Raw genomic sequence first — 27,221 nt, 5'->3', positions numbered from 1 at the left:
TCATGTATCAAAGAGATTGACAGTTTGTGTTGAACTTGTGGAACTAGTTTTCTAAACCTCCTCTGACTGAAACACCACATCTTGGAAAGGTTTTATCAAAGGGGGTTGCATAAACTCCTCTCTGATCTTTTCAGTGGGGACTTATTTTCTTCTCTTGTGGTCTATTTCAAGTCACTGAACCTCCAGAGAGCCGAGACAGTCTGTGGGCGAGGCTGAGATGCAAGAGATGGCAGATGGATTCGACTTTTCTCTTGGTGTGTGAAAGGCCCCTCCACACCCCCTCAAACCCCCTAAGGGCTAAAGCCGTGCCTCAGGGCGTTTTGAGCCTTTCTAAACCTGGGCACCTTTCTGATCTTCCTCCCTCTCAGTGCCTCTCTCTGTGTCTGCATGACAGCTCTGCTCCTCTCCACCTGCTTCCTCCTCATCTTCCTCCTCCACCCGACCCCTTTGGGTTTGACATCGGAGCACCAGAGCAGAACACCTCCCCGGCCCCGATTCCCCAACCCGCTGCTCGCACTGCACCACAAAGATCCTGTAAAGCTCCAAGAGGACGATGAGGATGTTCTTGCAGGTGAAGAAGATCATGAGCTGGTTGAGCACCTGCTCTCGGACCATGAGGTAGAGCCGGTAAACCAGGAACGGGCCATCTTGGAGTCCCACGGTGAGCAGCAAGCTCCACGCTTCGCTGGAGCAGCAGGAGGCCGGCGACGGCGAAGCAGCGGGCCGGCCGGTGAGGCCAGGAGCGCTCTCCTGCGGAGGCTCGGCCTCTGGGAGTTGTGTCTGGGTCAGCACCAAAGGGAACTGCATGAGCGCCCAGGAAAAGAGGCCCAGGCCCATGTAGACAACCGTTTGGTTAGTTTTGACCTCGGGTTCCTTGAAGGTGTCGAAGATGTCCAGGATGTCGGCGCCCAGTCCCACATAGACCATGAGGAGCTGGGAGAGCTGGTCACGGGACATGTCCCCCTTGGGCATCAGCCAGCGACCCAGAACCAACACTATGAGCATGGTCTGCTCCAGACCAGCTACCCAGTTCTCCGGGTCCAGCTCCACGATGGCCTGGGTGAAGGAAACAGCAACGTCTGGTTAAGACAAAGGAGTTCCTCAAGTTTGACAATTGATTTTTCACAGTTACATACCAGGGTATTTCCTTTGTATTCACATTTGTCTTTCCCCGATATTGCACTGAAGTTTTGAGCAATCATCCATGGAGATATTATTATTTTGAATCTGTGGTATTGTCAATCATCCATTCAACAAGTCCTCTCTATTCTCGATGTAACTTAAGTCAGCTCCCCGTTGTGGCAGAGATAATTGGGTTTATCCTGACGGCACCCCTTGACATTTCACAACATTACCGAAACGCTACATCTTTCAGATTCAAAAGCTGCCACCCAGCCCCGAGCACAGCCATGGGGCAAAAAAAGTTCCCAAATCCTACATGAAAGAAACTGCACTAAAATCCGCCCAGAAGGGGGAGAGATCTGAGAGTTTTTCGAGCAGGAGCCTATCTGGACTTCATCTCACTGTGTCAATTACACATTTCCTGCAACTAATAGTTTATCCACCCCCTTGCTAGATTTAAATCTTATCTGATATCAGGTGTTGCTTTAATGTGGCTGCGTGGAGGGCAGTTTTGTGGTGGGCTGCCTACCGCTGCAATCGGGATGCGAGCCAGCAAATGAAGCTCGGGGTCTGTGGAATTGTTGACAGGCAGCTTGGACTGCAGCAGGCTCAGCTCCAGGAACCAAATGGACGGGATGACAGTACTGAGGTAGAGGAAGACCATGGGGGAGAACCTAAAAGAGGGCCGCCAAAGGAGAGGGAGGGTGGTCGGGGGAAAGGTGGGGGTAGGTTATTTTTAGGGGCATTCTGGAGGGGGGGGGGGGGGTTATTCGCCACCCGCTTAAGAAGAAAGAGTCCTTTTTTTCCTCCTTTTTTTCTCCAAAAGAAGCATCGAATTTCAGACACGCAATTATTCTCATCATATATGCAAATCCCTCTTGACAGTGCAAAGCCTTCTCCACGAGGAGAGAACTTCAAAGTAAGACTCAGCGAGAAAGAGAGAGGCCTGAAGAAAGCTTGTGTCTGTGGATGCTCACTGTATGTGTCGGAGAGCTGCAGCTTTTGAATGAGACACAGCTTGATGTTGAATGAGGTGTGACACTAAATGCTCATATCCTTTGGAGACTCGCGTAATAGAGGTTGGTGTCAGTTTATGTTTACTCAAGCCAAATATATATATATATATATATTTATATATTTCTTTTTAATCCAGCTGGACAGAAACGGCTTGAGCCAGCAGCAGACTTCTTTTTTTTCCGACACTGGAAAGTAGAGACTGTGACAGAGACGTGATGGCAGGATCAGAACATAAGCTCAGAGAAAGACAGAGCAATAACAGCGCGGAGGAATAGATTTGTTTTTTGATAGACAGAGAAAGAGAGAAAGAGCTGCAGAGGATAACAGAGAATTTAGTGGCAGAGAATATTACAGGCCGTCCACAAGCTGCCTCTCACCACCCGGAGCAGATGGGTTGTAAAATGCTCAGAAGTTATTTACTCTCCCTCACAAAACAGGTTTACAAAGTCCTGCTCACAACACCTCGATCCTCATGTCACTGCTTTAAGCAAGAGCAAAAGATGGTTTGTATGTGTTTGTTTAGCCTAAAAATATATTTTTGTTTGTTTACTGAAGCAAATCCAGGATCCTTTTTATCAAATATAACTTCAGCCTCTAAAAACAGTTATACAATGTTTTCTGCGTCCCTTTTGGAAAGCCGGATACATTTCCACCTGTGGAGATGTCTTCAGGGTTCATTTGGCTTCATTTCCCAGGCAGTGATGCCCTCACAAAGAGACGCAATTAAGTTGCATTGTGGGAAATGAAGGATCCAACGTTTTCGGAACTTGATACATTCAAGATATTTGACTCTTTTTTTCATTTGTCTCTTGTGAGTTCCACAACTTCATGGCAGTGCAATACTAAACTGCTGAAGTACACCGCCTGCTTTCAGGTTGATTAGATTGGATCAGAGTATTACGTTATTAACAGTGTGGCGTCAATGTCTGCAATCGATACAAGCAGTGGCTCAAGGGATGATCATTTTTTGAGAGTCATTTATAGAGCTGCAGAGGATGAAACTTTATGACTTTGTGATCCATTTTTGAATCTGTCCAATACCTTCAAAACTATCATCTCATCAGTCCAAGCTGCAATTTGCATTTAGTGCCAATCCTGTTTCTAATGCTGAGTTATCCTTGTCATATAGATAATATACAGCCTCGCTGACCCGTTAGCATTGGCTGCAGACGATGTCATTGTTGAGAAAAGGGCCAACCTTAGCCCAAATGTCAGCCTCGTCCTGACATGAATACTGTTGTGGCCTAAATGTTACCATTTCCACTCTGCGTTTCGGGTGCACTTTAGAGTGACGGCCATTTCCACGCCGAGCAGAGCTACACCCGTCAGCAGCAGCCAATAGAGGGGCTCCTCTTTAACGGCCACCACGCGCCACACCGTCACCACCCCGTGGACCGCAAAGAGGAAGCGACTCAGCAGAGCCAGCAGGACGTTCAGGAGCCGACACATCGCGCACCACAGAATCCTGTGAAGAAGACACTTACTTCAAATGATGGAAACACGTTTTTAAATAGGAATAAAAGTGTACAGATTTTCCTCTTCCCTTAATTTACTGTGTGAAAGCCATTACTAGATTGGTTGGTGTTTTTTAATACAGCCTGAACCACTGATGTCCACTGGATTACAGTATGCCAGACACAATGACATATTGAGTATATTAAATGTCGAAGGGAAAATACTATTTACATGCCACATTTGCTCTGAAACAGATCATTCTTGCAGGATCAATGAAAGCTAAAGCTTTTCCTATATTTATGCGCAACTTTAACAAAACTTTTGTTTACAAAGTCTCAAAAGTTGCAATAACAAAGTCCTTTATGTTCTTTTGAATCTCATATAGTTTAACGGCAACACACTTAATGTCCAACAGTAAAGGCCTTTGCAGAGTATAGAATTGACAACTGCCGAAGGCCAGTTTCATTTTATTGCATTTTGCAATAAATTCAAGCAATAAACTCACACAGAATTGTCAGTGTCAGGAAGCCAACAAACAAACCAACCACACAAATTTTGTAAATGGTTAAGTAACCGCTTGCATCATTACACGTTTTATGCCCCAATTGAGCTTTTAATATCAATGACTATTTCATAATGTTTGTGTGCTAACAGTCCTCGCTGTCAATTAGTCAGTTTAGGATAGAAGCTTCTGATCTTTGGGGGAATTCAAAGCAAGCGGTGATTAGTAAGCAAGTTAGAGAAACTGATCTGGAGCCCAAATTAAATAACTCCAGAAGGCTTTGCATGGGTTTGCTTGAATTTGATCTCTGAATGTGAGGATTATTATGAAGACTTTAGGACTTGAAAGTGGTTAAAATGCACACCGTTTAATTCAATTCCGGCTAAGGACCTTCGTTGCAAATCATATCCTTCTCTTGTCCCTTATGTTTCCTGTTTTTTCTGAACTGTCACCGTGTAATTAAGACAAAATCCAAAAATAATCATTTGTAATGCTCCGTTCTAATAATGCACACTTGGTAACAGGATTTATATTTGGAGACTTTTTTAGTGGCTAAAAAATAATTGACTAACACTGTACTGATGAAGTACAGAACAATTATTGAAAGCTTTCAATAACAACATTTATCATGTTTGTCATGTCACAACAAAATGTCATCCAGTCAGCATTATGTTCCCTTTTAAACAGTGTACTGTAGAATAACTTAATTTCTAAAGGACAGGGTCCTCACCCACAAGACAGTGGAATAGAATATGTGGTTTTAACTGGACAGAGATGAAATAGTCATTAATAAAGAGTCACAGCTTTCTCACTTTCTAACAAGCTTAGAAACCCAAATAACTTTGATTTTGACAGGTCCGTATCCCCTGAAGAGCATTAATGCCATATGTAGTTGCATGCAGTATACCTACAGTATGAGCTGGATGGGTTGAGATCACTTCCTTCAGTTTATTCCCCAAAAGTTCTCGTCTGCTGCAGCAGTAGAAAATGTCAATACAAGCACAGTCGCACACTCTGACCGGGCCTGCTATTGTCCGGTTTCGCCTTTTAAACGACATCTCCAAGACCCACTGGCTGTGTAGACGCGTCAATGTGTGTGTGTGTGCATGGGTGTTTTCGTGTGTTCCTGTGTGTGACTGCTGTTCAAGTCCACTTAAGTGTCAGTGTGTGTGTGTGTGCGTGTGCGTGTGTCTCCTCGGTGCCATTGTAGGAGATAGCGTTTCCTGCCCCCTGCGCCCACATCTTCATCGCCATCCGTCATGATGTCATCTCTCCTGGTCCAGAACAAAGTTATCTCCCTGGGAGAAGCCGGGCTGTCGCGCTCCCTGTTCAGAGAGCTCCCGGCCCTGCCCGGATCCCACCCATGCCTGCGCTGCCTCTGCGCTGTTTGCCCTGATAAGAGCCTCGCTCCATGGCCACTGCATTTATGGAGCACAAAAAACAGGGAGCAGCAAGAGCTGTCGGATACACCGATGTTCCCCCTGAGCGGTCAGTATAGCAGTGAGTGGATATTCGTTTTGGCCACTGCCTCAGAACGAGGAGGGCACGGGCCGTCGCTGTCCAGGAACTTTAACCACTGAACTCCAAAAGTGGAACAATAAACATGTTTACAGCCTGCTTCAAAACTGGGGTTCATTCTCTACAGCTGAATCGCAAGGTTGTACAGTTGCCATCGACAGATATTTTTATTTTATTAACTTACAGGTTTTCAATTATGCCAAGGCCACTTTGAGTGGTCTACCAGGTGGCCAGCTGTATGCTGTGCTGTCCCATTGGGGCCCATTTTGGTTGTGCCAAGTTGAGGCAAACACTTGTCAATGAGAGCTGGAAATGTTGCAGCAAAAAAAAAATCACATTTCATCTTGAGGCTTTATGCCTCAATCGTGTAAACATACGGAGATGAGAAGAACAGGGGAGGTGTGTGTGGAGAAAAAATACAGAGTCTGACTGAGCCGTCACGTCATCACCACACACTCCACACACATCTGGTGTGTGTAGCCACAGTATCTACAAGTTTAGTACGTTGAATGTTTGGGGCACAGAGACATAGACTGTGCATTGTGTTTCTAAATGTCCTCAGACATACCTTTGGTATTTCTGTATTGCAATTGCTTGTTTTTCAGCCATCTGACCTTTTAGTCCCATTGTAAGGTCAGGACTTTCCTTTGACCAAGTCCATGTTTATGAAAATGTATTGTGAACACTAACCATGGCATTGGCGGTGAATATTAATAGTCCCGAGTGAAGGAACCGTAATGTTTTTGGTGACCCTCTGACCTTTTCTCTAGAGACAGCATCAGTTAAATAAAACATCCCTGTGTATACAGGGAATCAAACAGACAGTTTACGGTGACATTTCTCTCTATGGTTGTCAGAGAAACTGCAAACATTTCCTTGGCGGCTGCAGCATTGGACTTTTTAAATTATACAATAAATTCTAATTGGATCCTCAATGCAGTATGTTAGGACACATACGAGTGCAGTGCATATCATAAAGGCAATACTGTGATAGTGAATCCAAAAGGGAAAACTAGGTCTTTGACGGGGAAACGGTGCTTTCTCATGCTGAATGTCCACAAAATCAATTTCCAAGTTCATACAAAGGATGCACGAGAGTCTATAATTATTTATAAGAGCACAAACTTGACCTCTGTCAGTTGCACATACAAGGCATTCATAATCCTTCAAAATTAAAGCCTTTTTGAGCCCCATGATGATAATAATAATAATCACTGCGGCAAAGAAATTTTGCATTGACACATTTTCATCTCCCACAAGGGATTTCATCATTTCTATTCTTTTAATCACACCTAACAACCATTTGGATGGTTCAAAAGTGACCATTTGAAGTAGGAGAAAGAGAGTAAGAGCGAGAGACACACACACAGGTACTGTAGTGGAGGAAGTCCTTTAATGGGGAGGAAAAAGGCAGAACTGGCAGAGGGAGATAAGACGCCCCAGACGGTGTCCTGAACGAAAAATGAATTGAAAAGAAAATGGGTGGAGGACCAAAGGCGGGAGAGGAAGAGAGAGGGGTGGCGATGGTGCGGGAGGAGGATGGAGCGAGTGAGCTATCAGCCATGCAGAATAGTAGTTCACCTCATCTTGTTATCCTTCTAGTTTGGGCGGCGCGTTGGCTTTTTTTCGAGATAACAGGCGGTTCACTCCAGATCGTTGCTTTTAAGTTAGTTAAGCCAAGTGTGCCGATTTGTGTGCGCTCGTGGTCAGTACTGCGGGTGTTCGAACAGAATGTGTTGTTTCGGGGTCCCGTGTTTAGTTCGTATAACAGCATGGCGCATGTGGATCTGGGCTGTTGGCTAAACTGCGCTCGGGTTGGTGTAAACCTCCAACAGGCAACACAGTCCTTCGCATTTATACTGCACATTTCTGTTTTTCTATTTGAATATATGAAGTCCTGTTAACACTTTTTAAACTCATAACTACTTCCATTACTACCATATTTCCATGTTCACAGGCCATAACACTTCATTTCTTCTGAAGTTTTCCTCTCTTTTTTTTTTTTTACTGAGGCCTGCAGTGTATTTCAGCTGCACCAGTCTGCCAGCATTGAAGTGGCACAACTCCAGCAGTTTCGTATATATATACAGCCCTGGATGGCAGCCATTCGCTCAGACCTGCTGCCTCCTCTTCACATGGTGTACGCCACCCAGTAGATCACGTTCACCACGGCGAAAGTGAAGGGAAACACGGCCCTGGCGTAGATGTCGATGGTGTCGGCGTCAATGGGCTTGCACACGCACTTGGAACAGCATTTCTTCTCCTCCTCGCTCTCCTCCGTCTGCCTGGATCTTCTCCTCCTCGGCTCGGTCTCCTCGCTGCCGCCCTCCCCGGGGATTTCGCTGCTGGGGCGCTGGGGCCGCCCGTGGCGGTTGGAAATCATCACGCCCTGGTTCATGCCGGTGACCGAGAGGGAGAACAGAACCATAGCCTGTTTGCCGTTCTTCACAATGGACTGTAGGGAGACAGAGAGAGAGAGAGAGAGAGAGAGAGAGAGAGAGAGAGAGGCATGGAGACACCTTGAGGTTTTACATGTTAAAGTGCAGTTTTGAGTCATTAATCATCAAATACGTGACAAACGTGTTCCTTAGCCAATCTGCCTACTGATGGACAAGAAGTGGAGAATCCGGATACAATTACTAAACCCTGCGAAATATCAAAAGAGAGGGAGCTACATTTTAAGAATTACATTATCCACTTTTTGTTAAACCACCTCTTGCATTGTGCTCCCAGATCACTTCACAGCGCTTCACACTCATTTAGCTTTATCATAGAAGTACTTCTTCAATCTAAAGACATGGAGTAACTTTCTGCATTTTTTCTCAATAAAAACATTCAGCCCCGGCCACTATTATACAATATTTTTTTACAATAAAACGTTACAATCCAGAACTGTTTAGAGCTGTTCCTGAAACGAGGCTGATTAGGGAGTTCTCTACTTTGGTTTACTCAATAATAGAGGAAGTATTTAGATCCTTCACTGACACGCTAACAAGTGAAAGTCCTGCATTTACATTGTTACACATGGTTTTGTAAAAAATAAAAATTCAAATGTTCAAATTCTTTGTTTTCTGTGGAAAAATCTTATCTTGTAATCCAACTAGCAATTAAAGTTCACAGATAAATGTAGTGGTGGAGAAGCAAAATTTGCTGTGGAAAATAAAGTAACCGAAGTAAACTTACAAGACTCAAGGAAAGTACAAACAACTTAAGTATGGTAGTTACATGTAGTTAGTTGCGTTTCGTCTCTGTTGTTTCGTAGGTTTCTATAGAGCCTGATATCTTACCCTCAACAATGCATGCTGGGTCTCCACACATTACCAATCAGCCCACTGCATGTTTCAATGTCACTCACTTCAATCATCTTGTCATGTCTTTGTCCTCATTTCCCTTGTGTCGTCAGAACATAACCGATTTTGATTCGATTCATGTCCTATTCTGAAGGTATACCTCAGCAAGATGCATATCAACTGTAAAGCAAACAGGCAGTATGATGAGAGTGACTATTACTCCCTGAAGGGAACTCTTCCATTTCCCCATTACGCGCTCTAGAGATGCATTGTCTTGCTGAAGGTCAGTGGGATGGTTGCTTGTCAGCGCCGGAGTTTGAGGCGCTTGCACAGGTCTGTGTGCTCATTACTCACAACACTCCCCTCCCTGGAGTTCCACATTGTGATCTGCTGATGGGAGTACATGACAGGAATGATTTCCTCACCTCAGAGCTGAGCTTGTTGGCCTTCACCTTGGCCTTCTCTTTGAGTCTGTAGTCGGCGTTGTAGTGCGCGAAGGCGTACTCGATCAGCGCCGCGAACACAAACACGTAGCAGATCCAGAAGTAGACGTCGAGCGCCTTGATGGCTGACGCCCGAGGCAGAGAGGAGCGGGCGCTCACCATCAGCGTGGTCATGGTGAGCACGGTTGTGATCCCTGTCGAAACGAAGCAGGCACAACATGCAGATCGTAGTTATTCTTTAGTTTTTTTTAGCCGTGCTTGCACCACTGTGCCTTCACACAGCTGCACGAAGCCGCCAGCATGGCTGCAGGCTCTTTGTCTCATTAACAGACCACATATGTTGACTTTAGCAGCCCGGTGACCATTTAACATTTATATTGCCCACTACATTTTGGACAATAAAAAAATCTGAAGCTCACGAGCTCATTATAGCAATAATGATCCTCATCATCGCTTTCTTTGCAGATTAAGCGTAAACTTCAAATGATCTTCACAATACTGGAAGGAAACAGCACTTAAAGAGTCACTTGGTGACACTTAAACTATAAATCCCAATAACATCTGGCCAGATGTCAAGCCCCAATTTTAATTTCTACACATTAAATATCTAATTGGCATATTGCCATGAAATTTACTGAGGATATTATGCTCCTCAGAGGATGAACATGGACATTTAATGAGCTGTGCTACTGTCGAGACAAAAAGTCAACATGGTACACAACATTTGTCACTACCTGGAAGAAACTAAGTGTATATTTTGACTTGGTCTTTTCTCTGTTACCAACACCAGCATGGACTTGACATTTGTACCACTGGTGAGGCTCTAAAAATACCAAACGGGCAGTATTGTTCAGTATGATGAATGACATTCATCTACTCAAGATTTTAGACGAGTAGTCTGTGTAGAACTGAAAGTTCAACGTCTGCCAGAGCAAGCTGCACCGTCTTAGCACCGTAAAACATTGCGTGGTTTAACCTTTCTACAGATGCACGAGCGCCAACTTTGATTTAAGTTCCACCTTTTAAAATGTCTTTTTTTTAAAGTTAATCCAGACCTCATCAAACTATTACCAACCTAGGGATACACGAGCAGGGACTGCGGTTTGGCTGATCCAAAAAGACACCCAGGACATGGCGACCAGCAAGATGGAAGGCATGTATGACTGGATGATGTAGACGCCTCGGTTACGTCTCAGCTCAAAGCGGAGGCTGAGCCTCGGAAATCGTCCCGCTGGGGAGCAGAAAACAGACAGTGTTTAATTGCTTTGCTTAGTTGAGGAAATTACCACAATGTATAACTGCTTTATGGTTACTTCAGAATGGCTATCTGCTCATGTGTGCCCCTTGTGGCCAAGCTCCAAGATGCCAGACATAAAAGAAGTGCCGCAAACTACATTTTCCCAGCAGCAACTCCCATCATCTCTTAAACCTCCCGCCTGGCTCAGCAGCGAGCCTGACTTGATTAATTCCTTCTATGCATAGAATATTACCAGAGAAGTGCTTCAAGTTAAAATAGAAATCTTGCTTCAAAAAGAATCTGAGACTTCCAACGCAAGAGGCAAGCCAAACGGTACATAATGCATAAAACACTCCGTCAAATGGAAGCGGCTATCGCGCGGTCTCGACTGGAGCTACAGTCAAGAAAAACAAGAAAAACAAAGCAGAGCAAGATGGATGCTCACCAGATTTGAAGTTCAACATCTCAGTGACAAACCGATAGTCTGTGATGGTGAACTGGGAGAGCTCCAGTTTGTCCAGGCCGTGGATGTGTTTCTGACTCTCTGACCAGTGGTACACAATGTCCTCTGAGGAGTAACCATCTAGACAGAGAACAATCGATGACAACAAGACATGTTATCAGTACAGCCTAAAATGATGCAGCAACGTGAGGGTATAGAGAAGATAATAGAAAAATGGATAATAGATAATGGACGAAGCTTGTAGCCAGGCGGCCCTTTGCATTAGCATGAACGTGTCAAGAAAAATCAAGAAAGCAAAATGTTGTTATAAGTGTGTGAGGGAAGAAGCAGCGTTTATGTGAATGTGACTTACAGCTCTCCAGGTCCAGCATACACTCCTGTTCATCCATGGGATACTTGGTCAGGTCCATATCACACGCCACCGTTGAAGTGATGCTAGGAGCAATGCAGGAGCAATTAATGTTCATCACCTGTTGTTGATATTAGCTGAGATGAAAAGGAGCACAATACTTTATAGCAATCATAATCATTTTAGGAGAAGACCCAAAAACCTTTGAACCAGTTAATGGTTTTCTGGGGGGCAATTTTGGGAGAAACTAAATTATTCTAGAAACACAACACTGACGTATGTCATAGGGTCAAACGGCCAAATGTTTAGCAAACAGTTACTTGTTTACACATCCAGAAGACACAGGGCAGCATTAATATTCACCTGGAGTCGTGTTTTGACAAATGCAACTTGAATATTCATTCTCCTTTCACCTGTGGTTTTCAACAACTCCTGAGAAAAATATATGGCACTTTAGCTGCTAAATGCTGTCTTATGCTAATGAGGATGAGTCCACAATGCTAATGAGAGCAGCTAGGCCGAAGTGATACAAAAACATTTACGGGCAATGAAACTAAAACGCAAAAAAAAACAACTGTTTGCACCTTGTCTCTCTTTTTTTTGATTTTGCCAGCAGCAGCACTACAATCATCCAATGAATCCTGCATCTGCTGCTATATACTTAACAATTTGCATCACAAAAATGTAAACATCCACTGAGATGGTGTGGGAAATGAAGTTGTGAAATAACAGACAGAGCTCTCTCTTTCTCTCTTAGTTGGGGACACTCTTACATTACACAGTCAATTATTGTTGATTGATAAATTGGTATTTTTAATATAAATCTTCACTAAACAGAAAAAGAGCAGCATTGGTCATTTGTTCAGCCACATAAAACGACATAGGGGCGACCTTTTACCAAGAAGGGGTTGGATGAAAAAAGATATTGCTATGCTTCCTGAGACAACTTTTCGCCTCTCATCTAGTACCAACTGTCAATGTTGTTGTTTTTTAATCATGGCTCCAATCTTCTCCACACCTTAAGAAGAAGAAAACCATCATATTAATCTTTTTTTCTCATTTGTAGCTTTTTGGGAGGCACTGGCAAACAAAGGCTTCCTGCCAACACAGGCAGCAGAAGAGAACATGTACACGGGGCTTTTGGAAAAGGCAACGAAAAAGGATATAGTTTTAGGTTGAAGGATTACTTTTTTCATCATAAATTTTGTTTAAAAGTTCATGAATTCTACCGACACACTCACAATATCACCCAATTTTGCTCTTTTGATGATTCATCTGACCCACTTTACCTTCACCTTCCCTTTTCCATTTTCCTCAACCGCCTCCCTCTCCTCCCCCCATCTCTCTCCATTATACATACATGCACATCAGACCATATCACATTTTTTTTCTAAGCCAAGTTACTACCAAAAACAATGACGCATCGTGTGATGACCATGAGGGATTTTCATGCCTAAAGACAGCAAATAAGATATGTCTGTGTTCTAAAATGTCTGTTGAAAAAAACCCTAAAACATCTGAAACAAGCATATCTTTTAATATGAAAAAACCTCTTCGCTTTCAGATACAAACTGTCTCACTTGTCAGACTAGTGGAGGCAATAATCTGATGCTCGTACCGGCTGCTGTAAAGAATGACTCCGTTGGGCTGAAGGCGAATGAGCTTGTTCTCCACGGTGACGTCGTGGAACCAAGCGGATTTGGCGTTGACGATGAAGGTGTCGGGCACCCACAGCTTGTCCACGAATCGACTGTCCAGCCCCAAAGTCTTGTTGGTGTGATTGTAGGACAGGCGGTCATCGCGCCAGCTCTGCCGCAGGAACACGGTCATGGTGTAGTCCTGCCAAGAACAGCACGCAAAACAAACACACATGCGAAGATGTCGGCTGAGTCACGGACATGGGGAGACACACTTCACGGAAAGAGACACGTCTAATGCTTCAGTGTGAGGAATCCTTAAGCTGTTCTGAAACTCACTTTGTATCAAGAATATATATTTTTTAATGAAACAAAACCAATGTATCTCGACTGAAGTCTGTATTTAGCACTTTATACCTCATATCTAAAGGCACATATCACTTTAAACATTACACTTTCACATACACCTACAGTACACTTGTCTATACTGTTATATCTGTGAACTATTTTATTTTATTCTACTAAATGTAATATGTTTCTATTTCTGCTCTCTTCTACACTATTTCTGTATTGATTGGTGTTGTTTGTGTGCACTACCCGCCAAGACCAATTCCTTGAACGTATAACATACCTGCAAATAAATGGTTCTGATTCTCATTATACAATTAAATACAAATAAAACTTGCACTGAAATCAGTTTGATCCGTGAACAACACTACTGTGACTGTGAAACATCTGAATAATGTCTTTTGTGGCTCTCACTTGGACTTTACAAAGTGGACACAGTCACTGTGATGAAACCTCAACTTTGAAATTGTGGTCGTCGCCATCTTGGATTTTTGCAACCAAACATGACAAGAGGACGGAGCTAAGTATGTTGTAAGTTGGAGCTGTGTAGTAGTTAGTTTTGCCCTTTGTCTGGTTCTCAGCTTTGGTTTTCAGCCTTTATTGGAATGCTTTAAAATATTTTTTTGTGTGGAAAAGAATCAGTACCACACATATGAAGTGCATCGATTAGATTCACCATGCAAAACCCATGAAAGTACCGAATTATCTAACAACTCATCCAATGTGTCACACATGTTCCCACTGAGTACTTTGAAACCCTCAAGTGGGATAAATCAGGATTATGCAAATAGCAAATCTTTGATCTGTGCCGCAAAGGAGAAGTTGAAGGGATGACAGTGAATCTGTGTGTGGAAGGAAGGAGAGCGCGACTGTGTATACGTTACCATGTTGGCTTCGGAGATGTGGTCAATGCTGGCCACCTCAATGGCCATGGCCACGTTCACCGGTGGACCTGTGGGTGGAGAAGTCAGAAAGGGAAGCAAACCTCGCCCCCAAACAAACACACACCTTCTCTGCTCATTTTAAACCCATCAGTCCCTTCGCTTTCCTTCTCTCTATTCCCCCTCCCACCTACCATCATCCCACGTCTCCAACACTCCTACAGAGCATAGAGATTAAGCATTATCCAGTTTAACCATGCTAAGTGGCACATCACACTGTGGGCATTCATAAACAGCACTGGGCTTTCATGGACTCGCACAGAGTGAGCTTTTGCCAATATTCATACACACACGCACACACACGCGCGCAAGCATTCCCACTCAACAGTTAGCCATATGATTAGCATGGAGTGTGCCTCTGTGATCGGATGCTAGAGGGCAGAAACTACATGGGAGCTCACTGATGCAGAGCAGAAAGGCTATTTATACTGAGCATTAAGGAATCATATATTACCTTTCCCCACCATTCAACACCTTCCCATAACCATTTCAAATCATATTCGGTTGGCCATACACTGGATGTAAAGTGTAAAGTGTGAGAGGATTTACAATGGCATGTTCATTGCACGCCAAGGTCAGCCAGACAGGTTTAGAGGGTGTCACCTGATGCAATAGCAAGCGTGTTTTACATATTATCCTCCAGTGTTTGTGCACAGATTAATAAAACATTTGAAATACATGCGCTGCATAAGCAGTAGTATGGACAATTTGGCTTATATGTACTGAAAGGTTAATGCTATGGCATGTTTTGTGTCATAAAACCTAAAATAAATAGCATGAATATTACACAGATACATTAGGATTCACAGAAGTGTTATTCTGCATTTGCAAATAAGGTCCACAAATATGTTTTGAGCTCTAGAAATGCTAGCACTTACTGATATATATTTTTGTATTTGTCTGTTTAGGAAGCATGCAGTTTAACAGTGCAGTAAGTCGCTTTGGACAAAAGCATCTGCAAAATGAATAGAATGTTATGTAAATGATCGTAATGTAAAAATGTTTTCCACAATACAATGGAACCTAATGAATCCTTTTTGTAAATGATTTGTATAACAAAAATGTTGTCCCATTTGCACAAATCCAATCATGTCAATGTTTGATTGAAAAATTACAAAATACAATCCATTGATAAATATCTATTATTAACGTCTCCCAAGCAAAAACATGTGATTAACAAATAGTGTTTGTACTACCATTTGAATTCATTCTCTGAACGCCATATTTGTGAATATTACCTCATTTTCAAGATGCAAAAAAACATCTATAAATCCTTTTTTATCATTATTATTTTTTGTGCAAATGTCATGGGTATTTGATTGTGACGTAATGACACAAACATATATAACATAGTGAATAGGCTATGGGATATGAGTTGAATAAAGGTACTTCCTCCCAATAACACACATGATTCCTCAGCGGTCACCAACAGCCTCTTTCCTTTAAGCCGCCATTTGTCAGCTCACTGTCATGTTCCATCAATAGGAGTGCAGTCACCACGGGGTGCTGTGGTTTGGTGGTCTGCGTAGGCGTGTGGTGAAAGCGGTGCTCCTGCTCCACATTTTCACCTTTTGCTCAGCTGAGTTAAGCTGTGAGATTGAGAAATCTATCGCTGTGGTCATTGGATGTTTCACATCTTGCAGCCATTCTTAGCAACGTCTCTACCCGTCTCCCTCTCGGCGCCATCGTCCTCAATAAGCTCTTAAAGATAAGCTTCTCTCCCACCTCGATGGTTTTCTTTTTTTTTTCGTGTCCTTTAACAAATGACTCGCCTACGAAGAGTCAAAGCAGGTATTTGCATAAGGTAAACACGGCTTTGTTTTCAAATGTCGCACAAGAAGAAAAAAAAAAGAACCTCTCAGGATCATGGAATTGGAGAATGAAATGTGAACGCCCGCATTGCTGCACCTTGAGGTGGGTGACGCTAAGGATGGCTGTAAATGTGAGGGGGTGAAATGCAACCCAACGCCACGAGCAGTAGATCTCATACTCACCTCCTATCCCAGGGCGAAAATTTCTGGCATAGCCCTTCATTAACTCATCCAGGTTCGGTAACCAGGAAATTTGAATGTCTTTACCTACATAGTCGCCAATGTCATTCAGCATCGCCCTAAAGGAGACAAACAGCAAACACAGCAGCCTTCAGAGGTCGTCCAGCTACCTCACGACAGTCAGGAACGTGCACATCTACAGGTAAAAACACACCTCTGGGTGCCAGACAATGTTCACTGTTGAGAGAAAAAGGATTAGAATTCGCTGAAGTAAAAAAAAAATAATCTGAAAACGTTTCTTTAGGTTAAGAAAATGAACCCAGAATCCTAATTGTGTCTTTAAAGATGCATAATTGGTTTCGTTTTCTTTTCCTCCCGGGGGCAGAGCAGAAACAATCTGTTAACTCAAGGATGACATGTCATCTCCTTGTAAAGGTGTTACTAACACCTGTGGTGTGAGTAACTAATCGTTTATCTACACATCCAGCCAGCGACATTTACATTTATTTATTTTATGTTTATTAAATGTATAAGGACAAGAACATTTTACATATATAGCTATCTCTGCCGTATCCTATAAACCTATTTTCTCTAAATCTTTTGAATAATTCATTCCTGAATTGGGATATTATGGTCTCTTAAACTTACAGCAACAAGCAGACGACATATTTTCATATACATATTCATAAGAGATTTAAGTTGGATAAAGCAGGCTCTCTGTTTTAATTGATACTTTGTTAATTTATACAATAATATGATGCAAAGCCCTGTATTTCTCAGCGTCTATAAGTCATAGTCAGTGCAATAGACGTGCTCTCAAATGAGTGGAATGAAAAATGTAACCAGGAATCATTTTTGCGTTATCATCAGCAGCATGTCATTAAAAAAAACAACATCTCATTAGTTGGGGTTTCTTGCATGGAAATGGTCACATTCTCCTGATACTGAATATCAGAACAAAGCGCTAGCCATCACTCGTAGCCTCCCAAATAATCCTGCACACATCAAGCATGTGAAAGCCACATGGGTTGAAGCCTGGCTGGCATATTTTCCCTCATTTGTCTCTCCAGAGTGTGTCCACAAGGAGGCTGATCCAGATCTATCAGTGCAGCTTCACATTTCACAGAGCTCAGACGGAGCGTCATGCTGCGCCTCAGTCCACGGAGCTCGGGACCATTTTATTAAAACGAGACGCGTCCTCATTAGACCGTATTTAATAAGGCTTTTAAGTTAGCGCCTTATTTCACTGCTGTCTCTCGTGTGGGGCAGTGACACCTCGAATCAAGCAGTGCTTTTGGCTTTTCCTATTCCGCTAACCTCTCGAAAGCTGAATAATAGGATATATGGGGAGTCCTTATATGTATGTATATTGTATAAAAGGACTACCTCAAGGCCCCTGAAGCCTTCAGGGAGTCCCAGAGTGTCTGATAGTAACCGCCTCCGTGTAGGATTTAACAAGAGCAGCACAGCTCAGACACCACCAGGTGGCAGTTTTGCATTTTAAAACAGAGCCTGTAAACAGATGACGTGCAGATAAATATTGCAGTATGGTCCTTAATGTATTTGAGTTTACGTCAGGTCAGTTACGTCGCCATGTCATTCAATATGAGTAGGGAATTACCCGTCCCTGTTTTCATAATACATACTGTGGCAAAAAATCTGACTTTAGAAGCTAAAAGCGTCCTCCAGAGTTGAAAGAGCCGACTGACGTGCGATAAATGAATTGAATAAAATCAAAAGGTTTCACTGACATTCAAAGTCACAAAGGCTGGGAGTGGCGTTGACAGGGAAATGGACCGTATGGGGGCTTGATCGAAGGCGTAATTATTGACCAACAATAAACAGCCTGACCTTTGAAATAAGGCCTGTGACATTTGGAGAGAGTCGACAACGAGAGTGCAAAGCATTACACCAGCGGGCGGCTACGTGGAAAACTGACCTCAGCGAAAAAAGACAAGCGTGTCATAATTATCAGCATAAAAAATAGTCCAATACAAAAAACAAAAGGAAATAACAGTAATAACATTTCCCTGGTGAATCTGCGTTGTAGTAGCAGATTTATTTTTAGCTTGGCAATCACTGTCATGTCTGAAATAAATTGGGAGCACCGAGTGAATTAATTAATCACAGTGTGACTCCTGGATTTCTTCACTAATTGGTACTTTCTAAATATGGAAATAAAGAGCTTTTCCTTCAAGAAATCCATTACCACACCATTTCAAACAGGCCTCCTCACATGGAGGGACGAGAGAGGCAATTCCTACCGTACAGTGTTCATTTTTCAGGATTCTTAGTATTGCGATCCCTGACTTTACGAGGTGTATTTATAATTCCAGTTTACAGACATGTAACATTGTGCCCTCTTTATGTCACAGACCAGTGGAAGACCTGTATCATCTCTTTTCCTTAAACGTGTTGTTAATAGATTTTGCAGGGGCCATCTTATCTGTTTATCTGTTGTCGGCTGCTCTTCTTCTATTACAACACAGCAGAAGCGCATCATATTTATTTAATTCAAAATAGTAAATGTGAATGCTTACTAAACTTTCAAAATCTCGTATCCCTGACGTCTGAACAATGACGGTGACAAAGGAACAAAATGGATTTACCATTATCCCACTTCTTCTGCCTTCATCCCACTTCTCAAATGGATGTTTTTTGAGAAAAAAAGGTATTCACACCGATTTCCCGACCTGATTCTGCATTTCACGACCACATAAAGCTGAACTGCAACATAGGCAGCTCTCCAAGGGGGAGATGAAATATTACTGTATGCTGCTGAAAGACATGCGAGGGCTCGAGTGTGCCATCGCTCTGTGGAGATACTCTGAATATTCAACATAACTCCTCTGTTTTCTCAGCCCTCCATCCATGACAAACAGTGGAGAGAGAGCGCTTCCAGACGCTCCTCTCCCTTCTGTGCTTCTCTTTCATTAAACGTCCCTCCCGAAGGCCCGGATCTGCACCCGTCTGTTTATGAGCTAACATTAAACAGAGAGAGAGGAGGCAGGAGGAGAAGAACAAGACAAAGAGCAGCCCATCTCAGATTTATGGCGTCTTTTCTTTTTGTTGTGAAATCAATGTGCAGCACGCACTAACAAGCCTAATTGCCTAGTTACCTGATCACCAATCCTCATGCTCACGCTCAACAGGGTCATTTGGTTTAATGGCGTCGACGTAAGATGAGCAGCGTTGCACAATCCATTTGAATAAATCTTCAAAAAACTCAATAAATAAGTCTGCCCTATTTATATGACTGTGTGTGTAGGTGTGTGTAGGTGTGTTGCATTAACTGACAGTAACAGTGAATAATAGATCCCTTTTAATTTAGCAAACAGATCGTTTAATGGACTACATTACCAATGTCTGTATATTGTTTTGCATTTAGGTGTGGAGTCCAAGGAGCAGCACATTATTTATTTGATGTGTTCATGAATGAATACTGCATTTGTACCGCTCTATCCAGTCACTTGACAAAATGAAATAAAACAATCATTTTGACTTTACTGGCTTATTGTTTTTTTTTTTGTATTTTAATCTTCCTTGATCCTAGCATCTACTGTTCTATAAGCAACAAGGAAAGTAGGGAATGTTGAAAAAAATATATGGCGAAAAGGAAATGAACAAATGATTAAAGCAGTGTGAAATAATACAGAATTTAAAAAAAAAACATACCACGTAAACTAAGTGTGCACCAATGGATCAAGTACAGTGGCCTCTGAGCAAGTGTGTCCCACCAACCTTGTATCCAAATTCCATTTATATACTTATTAATATTTTCAGTCAACAAAGGGCGACTTTCTATAACGCACATAAATCAGAGGGAAGGCATTGCGGCTTGCGGTGTACACAGCATCCAGAGTACCACAATAGTTTTTTTAAAACATATTAATCAAACCAATACACTGATGTTCCTTAACTTTTACCAAAGTGCACCAAGTCCATACTTATATCACATATATTCAGTATGAATACTTTTGCAACAGAGGTATAACATCTGCTGTGGCTCCAGAGAGTTTTTGCCAAGTCTGAGAAAGACATTTAAGGACAAAGAAAAGATTCAGTTAGTTGCATTATGGGAAGTGTAGGCTCCAGGGACGAGTCAGGACATGTTGATAGGCTTTTGTTTGTGCTATGAGTGCTCACTGTATCAAAGTAAAATTGTATCTTCAATAGGCCAGATTGCTATCAGAGATTTCTTTTTTTTTTTTTAAAGACATCTGATTTATTTTTATAATCCAAATGTGAATGCTTGTAAGCCTATTTGAACTAATTAGAACACAGAATAATTGTGTTTGGAAGTGTTTCGTTTTGCTGTTTGCATGTGGTGCATCGCCTCAAATCCAGCAAGAGGCTTTTAGTGGAAGCACTGAAGTGTCCCTGCACCTCCTTACTCTGCAGCTCAAGGACACTTAAGCAGTTTGAGGTCTGAACCCTTATGCTAGAGTTACAGGCTGCTCTCTTATCCTCATAAACACAGAGAGATCTACAGAGGATCTGCTGGATGGACATACAATACTGTACAGGACAGAGAAGATCAACACTGCCAATCACACATCCTTGTGTTCACCTGACAAAAGTTGGAGTTGATAAATAGATTACTGAATGACTTTCTTCTTCTTCGGTAGCTGCTATGCCAGTTGTGTTTGGTCAATTAAGGAGATCTATTTTAAAGGGAATAACTGTTAATATTAAAACAATATCTTATTGAACAATCGAAGGCATCCCCTCCTGAATACTATGATTAAATTAAAATTATTCACCAACAACAAATACATGTCTGTTCTGTTTCAGTAACATATCTGAGCTTTTCTTTTTCCGTATTGCAAAAGTGAACACATTTATGTGGGGTTTTTGGCTGTTAAAATAATTGACTCTGGGGACATGTGACGGGTTCCCGGTAATTTCTGTATTTTATTTGCTCCGCAATTAATTGTTTGATTTGACCAGACAGCAAACATTCTCCACTCTTAATTCATTTATGTTAAATATGAATTGCAATAACAAACATTAAGGTCCAAATGTGGTATCAGAGCATTCTCCACATACACTTGCAGGAATTCGGACGAGGAAATACTGAATCTTTGATTTATTTATTGTACTTCATTTGTTAATGATACATTATTTAACAATAGAATCATACCAATTATATTTTTCAATTACCGTAAAAGTCGGGTTACAAGCCGCTACTAACTTCGGTCAGTGTCCACGCTAGCTCCCTGCTGAAGCCAGCTAGCGCTGCTGTTAGCTCTCGCTAGTTCACCGACAACCACCACGGGTAGCGGGAACAGCCCCGGCTCGACGCCCGACTCGGGCAGCGGGGACGCGGGCAGTAGCAGCAGCAGCGGGGAGCTAGCAAATCGCTAGCTTGCTACAACCGGGACACCCACCGAAGGTAGCAGCGACTTAAAAGCCGACTTTCACAGTATACACCCCAAGTAACTAAGCCCCCTTAAATGTAGCTAACATATACAGAGAACCTTAGTATTCTTACTTTTAGCTCCACCGCTCACTACAGTGTTGAGAAATGAACAACTGACTGAAAAAAATATATATTTTTCCATTATTGATGTCCAATATCCAATTTGCAGATGGCTGTAAGGAGCTTTTTCCAAAAAGTATTTTAAAAGATAAATACATTGACGTGTACTTCATAATCCAATTCCAAATGCTTGTGAGCATCTTGAACTGACTGGACACCAGTAAAATTAGAATAAAGTGTTTGTCGTTGCCGTCTAAACTGAGTGGGAGGATTTCAGTGGGAGCACCCCGCTGCAGGAGCAGAGTCGGGACTTACGCAGCCAGTTCATGCAGCCAGAGGAACATGATCCAATCACTGTGTTATTGGGAAATGTACTCTTCGGACAGCAGGAGAGATTTATCCGCTGACTCAGCCTCTCATACAGATTGGTTCGGAGCACTGTGTCACTCGCCGTTTAAGGACGAGTGTGACAGATCAGAGAGATCATGACATGTTGGGATTAAAACCTGCTACAGCATATCTTCCTGCCACATCTCGCTAAACCATAATATGACCACATAACAAAATGTTTACGGTCCTACAACTCCTCTGGCTGTTTGGCTGCCAAGCTGAAACATGCGATTGAGCTTTACAAGATGAATTAGCATCTACTATTAGATTGGATGATAAAATATGCTAACGTTATTAACATTCAATAACATCAGTTCCTTTCCTGTTGACCCTCAACCCTCCTACTCTCTGTGCACACTGTGTATGCTTCCTGTGTCTGGTCCATAGCTAACTACACATGACAGAGTTGAAGTTTGATATGAGTTTCATTATCCCAGAAACAAATCACCTAAATATTACGCCGCCTCAGCTGTTTTCGTGTCAGCTAGTTTTGTGGTCATTCAATTAAATGCTAATTGTTTTAGACATATCCCCCAGTTAACATATTTGGTCTTATTCATAAAGTATTAAACATGTGTATATGTTTCCAGTATGCATAAAGCATAGTTGTGATTTATTATCTTCCTCCCAATGTATAAAATAACTTCTAATGTCGTCCAGCTGCCGGAAGTGTTCATAGGCAACACCAAACCACGGTGAGCTCATCCGAATACAAATAGAATTTGGTTAAAATCTCGAAAAATGCTTGAATCCATTTTAATTTACATTTTAAAAAGTAGTGAGCTGGTTCGACAAAAAAAAGGTGCAGTTTTATTTCTTTAGATGATTTAATTTCCAGATAGGCCTTCGTCACAGCAGACATGTTGACGTGTAGCAGGAAGGGCATGTAGCACAGAACAAAGGTGAAGAAACTGCTGAATTGGTAAATTGAGAGGACGTAGTGCCTCCACACGACTCTCCAACGTGACGGCGGCTGAGCCAGCCGCTCACAGCCAACAGTGCAAACAGCATCAGCTGTAACCCCGACATGAGCTGTGTGAGGGTGAGGGGCGGAGCGGCGGCCTTGAGCTAGCGGATTGATGCATCCTCACATGCACAAACACGCACTAAAAACATGCGCAGCCGGCCCGAAATATGTCACTAATAGACAGTTGTGATGCTGTATTATGTGACGCTCTGAATGTCATAGAGCGAACCTTTAACATCTTAGTTAGTTGAGCAGTTACGCCTTTTTGCTAACAACTAGTCTGCTCGGACAAAGGTGTGTTGACATCGTCCGGTGAGGCTGATGCTATTCGAGAGTGTTCAAAGTGTAAACACATCTACTTGACCAAAATCGTTTCATATTTACTATTGAACTGCACTATATTGTCAATGTCCTCTATTTCACTTGAGTTTCAATAAATTGATGCACTCATATTTCTGAAATGAACATTTGTGTCATTTTCGGCTAACAATCCCACAATTTTGTGAATTTGAAAATTGCAGTCGTGCAACACAACACCTGTCAGTTGGTCGCTTGGTCAGGACCCTTGACGCCACTTTCACACTGTCAAACTACGACGCTCCATTCGGGTCCAACATCACATTTTGGCAAAAAATAAGTACATAAACAATGTAACACAATATCTTTTGTTTTTTTACACCCTCTTCTGTCCAGCACCTAGTAGTTGTCGCACTTTTCTAAATCCCTTTCTGTGAATTGTGAATGGTGACACTTCAGCTGGAAAAGAAAAGCTGTGAAAATGACTCCGCACCAAAGGCACCGAGGCATAACTCAGCAAAGCAACTTTGGTGAAATGGATAAATGAGGAGCTAAAAAGGGAACTGGAGTAATTTTGTTCAGAGCGGGGCGCGAGGGAAGGAACGCGTTTGCAACTTTCAACCACCAAAGGCAAAACAGTGTGTGTGAGAGCGAAAGAGGAAGAGAATAAGAGACAGAGAGAGACTGGGGGACATAATGAGCTACAAAAAAAAGCTTCCTCTCTGCATTGTACTGGGAACAAAATAATAATACCAGCAGTGACTTGGAGCAAAAACTTGTATCCAATTACAATAGCTGTTACTCCCTCTGCTGGTGGACAGTCAAGAGGGACAATAGAAATGATTTGTCCAAATTTCACCCAAAATTTAAGTAGCTTCACCCTTTGTCCTTTTTCAATAGGGGCACTTGCCAGAATATGGTCTTCGGGGGGTAAACGGGGTGGGGAGTAGGGGGTAGGAACTGGGGCAGAGGATGCTGATATTCCCAAGAATTGGGTGCTTGTGGACGAGAGCATAGGGGGCATTTCCACTGCACACAGATGAATGTGCCATGAAGGCCTCCATTGAACATGTATAAAAGTTCAAAGCGCTAAAATGCGCCGCGATAGTTTGGACACACCTGGTTTACCCAGATGACACCTGTTTGGTATTTAAGACATCCGCGTGGGAAGGTCATTTACAATGCTGAGAATCAGAGGTCACGTCGGTTAAAATTCCAATGTACAAATTAAATGGCTGTAAGTTTAAGGTTGCCTTCGCTTGCTAGGATAAATCCACAGATGAAAGTGTTAAAATGGACTTTAAAAGACTGATTTTAGCTTAATGTGCAGCAAACAGGAGGCGTCCTGAGCAGGATTCAGTGTCAGATTTGAGAAGGCATGATGTCCGTCTGTTAACTCCTTTCCTTTCCTTGAACTCTTCAAACTGAGCTTCTGTATGTTGGTGGTTATAGCAGAGGACTGTTTGTTGTGCACCCTCAAACCCTGATGAAATAGGCCTGCAGGTGGGTGACGTTGTACCCACTCACCTCACATTGAATTCTTCTCCATAAAATGATATATAATACATTTTTTTTTAAAAACATCACCTCTCTCTATGCATATGCATTATGCAAATAGCGTCATCAAGTCCTCTGTGCCCGGAGGTGAAGCAGAGGAGAAAGCAGACTTCTGGTTGTGGGTGGGGAGAAGCCACACACACATTCACCCAGCTCAAGCGTTATAACCGCATGTTAATATTAATAAGGTGACGTCGTGGGAGGCGATCAAACGGACCGGCAATATTTTAGCTTTAATTGGTTATTTGAAAGTAGGATGTATGTTGATTGTCTCGTGATGTACCGTCCACAAGGTGTGGATATTGTAATGACCTCCTCGTAATGGTATTCTCATTTTTAGTAGTCGTTTGCCTTTTTCGATCAGAAGTTTGATGATGTATCCAACTTTGTATTCACCTATTTTGTATTCATTTCTTATATGTTTTGTGTGGTGCGAAACAGAAATAACCTCGAAGTAAAAAAAAAAGCATAGCTGATCTCACCAGGTAAAAATATCCCCTCCAAGGAAGAGCAGACCAAGACTTGCCAGGAAAGTTGGGATCTCCATTCCACGCGCGTTGTGGTTAATAATTCACGAAGAAAGAAAGAAAGAAAAAGTTTCCCAGAATGGAAATGGCCGACAAAAGCCACCGCCAAGAGTTTTATTTCAGCGCGGTCTCCTGGTGATCCGGCGCGGAGGAGAGGAAAGTAGAGTACGCTGGTGCTGATGAGGTTGGTGATGGTGGTGATGGTGTTCCTGCTGGTTTTGGTGGTGACCCCATGGTCATGCTCCCCATTTCTCCGCGTCCAGGAGCGCACAAGAGCGGAGCGCACTGAGGAAAAAAGAAAAGTCCCGGTCCGACCGCAACAACGAGCCGATCCAACGCCGCCGCCGCCTTCTGTCCGCCGGCAGCAGAGCAGAGAGAGAGGCAGGGTGGGAGGGGGGTGGGGGGGATGGATGGATGGAGAGAGAGAGAGAGAGAGAGAGAGAGAGAGAGAGAGAGAGAGAGAGAGAGAGAGAGAGAGAGATAAAGAGTCACTAATCTGTCAATTTCCTTCCTTGCTTGGCTTCTAAACATCAGATTCAATCTGGCCAGGGAAGGGAGGGGCCACCAGCAGAATATTATGTAATGTTGAACACATCAAACCCATTGTGGTAATTACTGTCTCCAATAGCATCGTATTTCAGGGACTAACAGCAACACACATAAAGTGAGTGCCCCCCCCCCCCCCCCCCCCCATCCGAAGTGTGCAGTGGGCACCCAGAGGCACCTGAGTCTCTCTGAGGGACCCCTCAACTACCCCCCACCCACCAATCAGATGAATGAGTGAGTCTGACTAAGTATTGTTTGTCTCTCAAACCAAATCCCACATATGTACGATATACTTTTTTCTTTCTTTTTTTCTATTAATGTGATCTTTAGTTCCCCCCTGGAGGTCCACCTCCCACTTTGGGCGATAACTGAGTTCTCCTAAAATGAAAACAATTCTTCACTCTGTAACAGCTGACGGCACCAAGTTGATTTGGGCTGTTGGTCAGCAGCTTCTCCTATGTTGTCATCTGTTTTTAATATATATAAAAACATCTGAGTGATGCACCTGCAGCTTGGGCTCACATGATGTTGTTTGATTTTGCTTTGAAAATTCAAATTGCTGATTGTCTGCTGAGTATTTGAACTGTGTTCGCTGTATTATGGTCCTTCACCACAACGCCTAATCATTTACTATTTCAATGTTATATTCAGACTTCTCATCTTACTGTCTCTGTTTAATCTTACACACACTCAGCATGTGAGACTGGGGAATCTGTATGTTTCTATCTGAAAGAATGTGCAGTTCCTTCGTTATCATATGATCATTTCTTGCAAACTGCTCTATGGGACGAGGGGAAAGGTTCACCATTAGGACGAAGACTTCATGAGGGTTTCTGTTAGTGGGTCATGATGAGTATTTAAGAGATGGTTCTTTGAGAGATCTTTGAGCAGTCCTGGATATGCAATTTGTCTATCATGTTGTACTTCTGACTCTGGTCCTTCCTTGCAACGAATAAATGTTCCTGTTTTAATGATTTTACTCCGAGGGGTCGAGTGAATTTTTCTAACAACATCTCACTTAATTTTCTATGACTTTTCAAGTAAGCATGATATGAGACACGGTGAGCATTCTCACTTTACTTAAAAAAAAAATCTGTATATATTTATATGATTGATAAGAGTTGAATCCTCCATTCTTACAA

General features: G+C 42.6%; 2 protein-coding genes across 2 annotated transcripts; both read right to left on the bottom strand.

The window, feature by feature from the left end:
- Window positions 1-297: 297 nt before the first annotated feature.
- LOC137800798 (transmembrane protein 26) lies at window positions 298-3,588 on the bottom strand. Its single transcript, XM_068598146.1, is given in 3 exon segments — window positions 298-1,056; window positions 1,652-1,796; window positions 3,395-3,588. Coding segments are annotated over 3 exon segments (1,098 nt in total).
- Window positions 3,589-6,988: 3,400 nt separating this feature from the next.
- gabrd (gamma-aminobutyric acid type A receptor subunit delta) lies at window positions 6,989-25,910 on the bottom strand. The gene is made up of 9 exons (XM_068596865.1): window positions 25,489-25,910; window positions 16,317-16,432; window positions 14,266-14,333; window positions 13,015-13,235; window positions 11,400-11,482; window positions 11,030-11,167; window positions 10,423-10,578; window positions 9,330-9,541; window positions 6,989-8,069 (listed from the first exon to the last, which is right to left on the bottom strand). Exons 1-9 carry the CDS (start codon window positions 25,551-25,553, stop codon window positions 7,746-7,748), a joined length of 1,383 nt encoding a protein of 460 aa, XP_068452966.1. The 5' UTR covers window positions 25,554-25,910; the 3' UTR covers window positions 6,989-7,745.
- Window positions 25,911-27,221: the final 1,311 nt, after the last annotated feature.

The sequence above is a fragment of the Clinocottus analis genome, unplaced genomic scaffold (genome assembly GCF_023055335.1).
Source record: "Clinocottus analis isolate CAN_PGR_092001 unplaced genomic scaffold, fCliAna1.0.p SCAF_4, whole genome shotgun sequence".
Classification (NCBI taxonomy): Eukaryota; Metazoa; Chordata; class Actinopteri; order Perciformes; family Cottidae; genus Clinocottus; species Clinocottus analis.
This window is presented reverse-complemented; position numbering and strand designations above follow the sequence as displayed.